Raw genomic sequence first — 6,056 nt, forward strand, 5'->3', positions numbered from 1 at the left:
AGTTTAAGAAAATTTTTTTCAATCTAAGGGAAGGTGCAAATGAGCCATAATCCTCTCCCCAACGTAGTTTCTTTTGACTCATTCTGTTATGCATAGATCTACATTTATGTAACAATTTTAAGACAAATATATGTATCGAACACATGGTTCTTATATCAGCACAGTCAGAGCTACCTCAGTTCTTGTAACAGCTGCTTGTGGTTGTGTTTCGTGGGTGTGCCCTGAGGGGCATTCAGTCCCAGCACTGCCGCCATGAGCCTCCTCATGTAAGTATCTGGCAAGTATATCTGCAGTAGCATTACCAGATCAAACAGCATCCGGAATAGTTGGTGCCAAATCCCTCCGATTGTACCAATTTACATTTCCACCAACAGTTACAAGTGTGCTGGCTTCACTGTACCCCCACCTATACTGACTCGCCTCAAAATTCTTTATTTTTACCAGTCTGTGAGTGAGTCAGAAACATAATTTTTAACGCCTGCTTCCTGTTCCATCACTCCCTCATTATTGGATCAGAACTGCTCTTCTCAATGATTTCAGGATACCCCCACAAGCAGATACACCACGACTGACTTATAGCATCCCCCTCACTTTAAACAGAAAATATCGTTCTGATTTTTACTCTTATAAGTAAGAGTGCATCAAATAACGTTAGGTATTCACTGATTTTTTTTTTTTCCTGGACCTCGGGAGAAGAGGTGAATTTATCATATGCTTTGGTTCTCAGCACACTGGTATCGGCCCACGCCAGGGCCCCCTCCTTGTTTCCTTCACCACCTTCACCCTGATGCCCATCTCCATTTGCCACCTTCATTTCCCTTCACCAGAGGCACCTGCCCTAATGCATTTGAGTTGTGTCCTTGGATGTGTGTCTTTTTATAAAATATATGGTGTTAATGTATCTGTGTGTATTTAGTGAGAGTCTGGTTTCCGTAAGTAGAACTGTGTTCCTTCTCTCCCCTGTGCTCCTGAGATCTCTCTGTGGCTCTGTACACATCTAGCTCATTGCCTGTGACTTGGCTTTTGGCAGATATTTCTCGAGTCTCTGCTGTGCTAAGCGCTAGGAATATACACCCAGGCCTTTGCCTCAGGACCATCTAACATTTTTAGTATTTAGGATTCTCCCCTTAGGCCAGAGTCCCCAGAAAGGACTTTCTGGCAGCAGAGGGCGTGAACATTTTTATTTAAGGCTCCGGACACCTGTTGCTCAGCCTGTCCTCCTCTCCAGGCAGGTAAGCCCCAGCCTGCCTTGTGCCAGAGGACACAGCATACCTCCTCCCAAGTCACCAGAGTGTCCTTGTTGAGATGTCTGAAAGGCAGCTGCCTGGATAGCACGGCCACCAGATCCCTTCCAAACTCCAGACTGACCGCTGGTTGTGGTTTGCTTAACAGTGGCTCTCACTCTGCCCCTTTCCTCCTCCTTTCCTGGTTGGGGCACTGGAGTTGGTTGCATTTCTCAAAATCATAAAATTTACCTTATCCCACCTCATTTAAACCTGATTGCTTTGAGGCAACTTATAAAAATTAAATCCAACAGCATAAGAAAAATAATAAAGGAAGAAACTGGGGTAAAGGAGAAAAAATAAAGTAGGAAAAGACAGTGAAGCTCTGGGTGAGGACCATACCCAGACCCCATGCTCTAAAGTCTAAAGACTTGTACTCTTGCCAGAAGTGCCTCTGACACAGGCGTGACTCTGATTTTCTAGCAGCCAAAGCACAAAGAAAGTGAGACTTGGTGCACAATTCATAGTCCACACAGTCAAGCCGACCAGAAGCTCAAAGGTGTGGCCAGAGAAATTTCTCCCCAGGACCCACATTGAAAGAACACTGTGTGAGAGGACACCGTGTCTTCATGGGTAAACACGGTCCACACGCCTGTGTGGATAGGAGCATTCACACTGTAGCCACTGATGTGCTCGTCCATTCGGTCATTCTACAAACACACACCAGATCCTGTGCTGGGTGCTGGGGACGCTGCAGTGAGGAAAACAGCTGGCCCACCCCTGCCCTCGAGGAGCTTCTTGTTAAGTGGTGGAGACAGACACCGGTCAAGCAGTCACACAGATAAATGCGAAGTGACGGTCCTAGAAAGTGGTGTGAAGGCGGGGTCTGTAGCACCAGAAGAGCACGGAAGAATCTGCTCCTGCCCACGCCCCCGTCTCAGACAGCAGCACCTCACTCACCTCACTGCTCGGCCGAACTAGGAGGGTTCCTCCCTCCTCTCAGCACGCAGCCCTGGGCACAACCCACTTCGCTAGTCCAGAGCTGATCGGGGATCCGACCCCGGCTCATCACATCCCTCCTGCCCCCCAGCCCAGGGCACCATCCTCCTGGATGCAGCTCGCTCGCTGGGCTGTCGGCCTTGACTTTTGCCCTGTGGAATCTGCCTTCCACACAGCAGCAGAGGGATCCTCTCAGGCTGTCAGATCAGATCACAGCCTTGCCCTCAGCCCTGCAGTACCGGCCTGTCTTACCCAGACGAAGCTAAAGCCTTTTTCACGGTCCATCTCCCTCCTACCTTCCCAGCCTCGTCTCCTGACACTCTCCTTCCTACCTTGGCTCCTGGCCACAAGCCCTCACCGTCCCCTGCACACGTGAACGCATGCCCACCTCAGGACCTTTGCACTCACCCTTCCCTCCACCTCAAAGGCTCTTCCCCCAGGTATCCTCACAGCCGCTCCCTTACTTGGTTAAGGGCTCTACTCCTAAATGAAGTCAGTGGAGCCTTTCCCAGGCCACCTGTGTGATGCCCCACCCCCACCCCCGGCCTCCTTGCCCTGCTTTGCTTTTCTTCTAAGCGCCCGTCTCCACCGGACAGTGTATTACATTTTCATCTTGTGAGATTCTCCCTCACTGGCACATGAACTCCATGAGAGCAGGGACTTCTCTGCCTATTCCAGTGCTGAGCACGACGCACTGCACGTAGCAGACAGTTGGTAAACATGAGCTGAATTAGCGGAGGTCACGTCAAGGAAAACTGCTTGGAAACCTGGGTGAGGAGAGGAGAGCGTCCTGGGCAGCAGAGAGGCATGTGCATGGGCTACCCGCGGGTGGGAATGTGCACAACAAGGCCAGTGTGGCCGCAGCACGGAGAACGAGAAGGAGCGGCTGAGGAGGCCTGTGGTGGTCACCACGAGAGCATGAGAGGGCAGGGGGAGGATGTGGGCCTTGAGCTCGGAGCAGAGGGAAGCTGCTGAGAGGCGTTAAGCAGCGGATCGGGGGGCTCAGACAGAGGTTTAAACAGGTCCCTACTTGAGAGTGGGCAGTGGCCCCAGACCCCACACCACAGCACATTATTCCCTCCCAGTTAGAAAGCCTCACGGTAACAAATTAGAAGACGATGCAGGGCTTCCCTGGTGGCGCAGCGGTTAAGAATCTGCCTGCCAATGTAGGGGACACAGGTTTGAGCCCTGGTCCAGGAAGATCCCACATGCTGTGGAGCAACTAAGCCTGTGCGCCACAACTACTGAGCCTGCGCTCTAGAGCCCGTGAGCCACAACTACTGAAGCCCACGTGCCTAGAGCCCGTGTCCGCAACAAGAGAAGCCCCCGCAGTGAGAAGCCCGCGCGCCACAATGCAATGAAGAGTAGCCACCACTCGCCGCAACTAGAGAAAGCCCACATGCAGCAACAAAGACCCAACGCGGCCAAAAATAAAAATAAATTTATGAAGAAAAAGACAGTGCAGCAACCATGGAGCCATATGGCACAGCCTGCCTGAAGTCCAGAATTAACAACGTGTGGCCACTGGCTTTAGCCCTGCGAGAGACAACATTCCTTGGGTTCACCTAACAATAACAGGACCAAGAAGCAGCTGTGAGGGCCTGCCATCAGAGCTTCAGAATCACTGGGGGAGGGGTCGTCCAGAAGAGCATGGAGAATGGAACCGGGTGCAGATGACTCAACTGTGTGGCCGCTGTAGGGGGCTCCCTAGATTTTTGAGCAGAGAGAAGGAAGCTTGGAAGAGTGCATTCTGAGGTTCAGACGGCTCTCTTGGGACTCTGAACTTCAGACTCCCCTCCCCCATGCAGGACCCTCGACACGCACACAATATTGCCTGTCTGCAAATAATGGAGCCACCAAGCGCAAACCTACAGACTCCTTTGGGAGGTGCATCTGAGGGCTTGAAGTTCCTTCCCTTTTTCCTGTTGCCATAGAAACTAGAAGGCCCCCAGTACCATTTGAGAGTCTTTCTGACACCGTTCCCCAACTCCAGAAGAGAAGTGTGGACTCTGGTTTCCTCATAGCCACTGGCAACCCTGACTTCCTGTTTCTCTTTGTATTTCTGCCTCAGATATTCTCCCAGGAGTACATCAACCTCTTGCTGTCCATGTATTTCTTCGTGCTGGGAATCCTGGCCCTGTCCCACACCATCAGGTCAGAAGGCATCTCTGCGACATTTGAAGCAGCTTTCTCAAGAGCAAGTACAGGGTCTCGGATGAGAACATGACCTTTGGCGTCATTCAGAGCCAGGTTTGAATCCTGGCTGTAAAATCCAAGGGAATCTTTCCCCTGTGTTATACCGTGGGTGACGTAGAACAAGAACCATAACCTCTCTGGGCCACAGTTTCTTTACAAGGAATGGTAAGAATATCCAGTGGGTATTTCCCACCACGGTTGTTGGGAAAGTTATTTGTGAACAGTGATGTCATGGTAGTTGTCACAGTACTGAGAAGAGTGATGCCATCGCCACCAGCGAGGTGTCATAGTTGCTGTACACGCACTAAGCTGGCCTCTCACACGTGGTCTCAGCTTATAAGAGAGCGAGGCAGTATCGAGAGAAGTTAGGAGCACAGGCTCTGGAATTTCACTATCTGACTTTGAATCCAGACTCTGCCACTTAATAGCCCTGTGACTTTGGGCAGTTTACTTAATCTCTCTGGGCTCAATTTCCTCACCTGAACGTGAAGAAACCTGATAGTACCTTCCTTATGGGTCATGTGGAAAGCTTTTAGCACAGTATCTGGCACTCAGTGTGTTCAGTAAATGTTAGCCGTTATTATTATTATTATCTGTTACATTCAGAAACTGAAGCTCAGAGAGGTTAAGAAATTTGCTAGGGCAACACAGCTGATAAGCAGCAGAGCCAAGATTCAAACCTAAGTTTCTGTGGCCCCAGAGCCCATCCTCTTTTCACTGCCACCCTGCTCAGACTGCCACATGTTGTGTCAGTTCAGTGGGGATGAAGGGTCTAAGCCACTGGTCCTCGGGTGGGGCTGCTTACCAAATGGGAGTTGTGCCCCCAGCACACCCCCTCACTGTGACTACAAAAGCATCCCAGTCTATTTCCCTCTGGTCTCTTGAGGAGGTACAGCCTCAGGCTGAGAACCACAGAGGTGGTCAGCAGACCAGGAAGAGTTTCCAGAAGGCAGGAACACAACTTGGACTCAACTCCGAAGGGTAGGAAACCCGGAAGAGGGTGTAGGAGGGAGATTCCAGGCCAGGAGCTGGAAGGCCCGTGCACGTTGACGGTGCAGGCGGGATCTCCCAGAACAGGGAGAAAGAGCAGGATCCTCGCGGAAGCGTGCAGAGCCAGGGGGGGTTTAGCCTCGTTCCTCTAAGCAGGACCCTGGAAGTCAGGAGCATAGGCTCAAAAGGCACATGGCCCTGGAACCAAGGCTCTGTTATTTGTGCAAGTTACTCAAGCTTTCCCAGCATCAGTTTCTTCACCTATAAAATGGAGATGCTGCGAGTACCTCCTCGTAGGGGCGTGGGAAGGATCAAGTGAGCACGTCTGTGACCTGCCCAGAGCAGGTACCAAGCGCACTGAGAGTGAGCGGCTGGCCCGAATTCACACGGCTGGGACTGAGGTCAGCGTTGTTTCCAGCTACACCTACCTTTACCCACAAGGCCTTGTTCTAGCGCCCCGCCTCCCGCCAGCCCCGCCATCCTTTTAGGGTGGAAACCCAGAGAGCCTGACTGACCAGGACCCAGCAAGATAGTGGCAGACCCAGTCACCCTTCCTCAAAGGACAGACCTGTCCTTTCCTGGTGGACCGGTGTGGGAGCAGTCACTTCCCATGCTGGTTTGGATCCCCCCCCCCTCAATTCTAGCCCA

At 51.6% G+C, this 6,056-nt stretch overlaps 1 protein-coding gene across 4 annotated transcripts in view; it reads left to right on the forward strand.

The window, feature by feature from the left end:
• Positions 1–6,056, forward strand: part of HM13 (histocompatibility minor 13) — a 39,805-nt gene that overhangs the window by 9,070 nt on the left and 24,679 nt on the right. For all 4 annotated transcript variants that reach the window (XM_024743026.1, XM_024743029.1, XM_024743027.1 and 1 more), the window contains exon 3: positions 4,294–4,376. In XM_024743026.1, coding sequence (XP_024598794.1) covers positions 4,294–4,376 — 83 coding nt within the window. The remainder of the gene's footprint in view (positions 1–4,293; positions 4,377–6,056) is intronic.

The sequence above is a fragment of the Neophocaena asiaeorientalis genome, unplaced genomic scaffold (genome assembly GCF_003031525.2).
Source record: "Neophocaena asiaeorientalis asiaeorientalis breed wild unplaced genomic scaffold, Neophocaena_asiaeorientalis_V1.1 scaffold82, whole genome shotgun sequence".
Classification (NCBI taxonomy): Eukaryota; Metazoa; Chordata; class Mammalia; order Artiodactyla; family Phocoenidae; genus Neophocaena; species Neophocaena asiaeorientalis.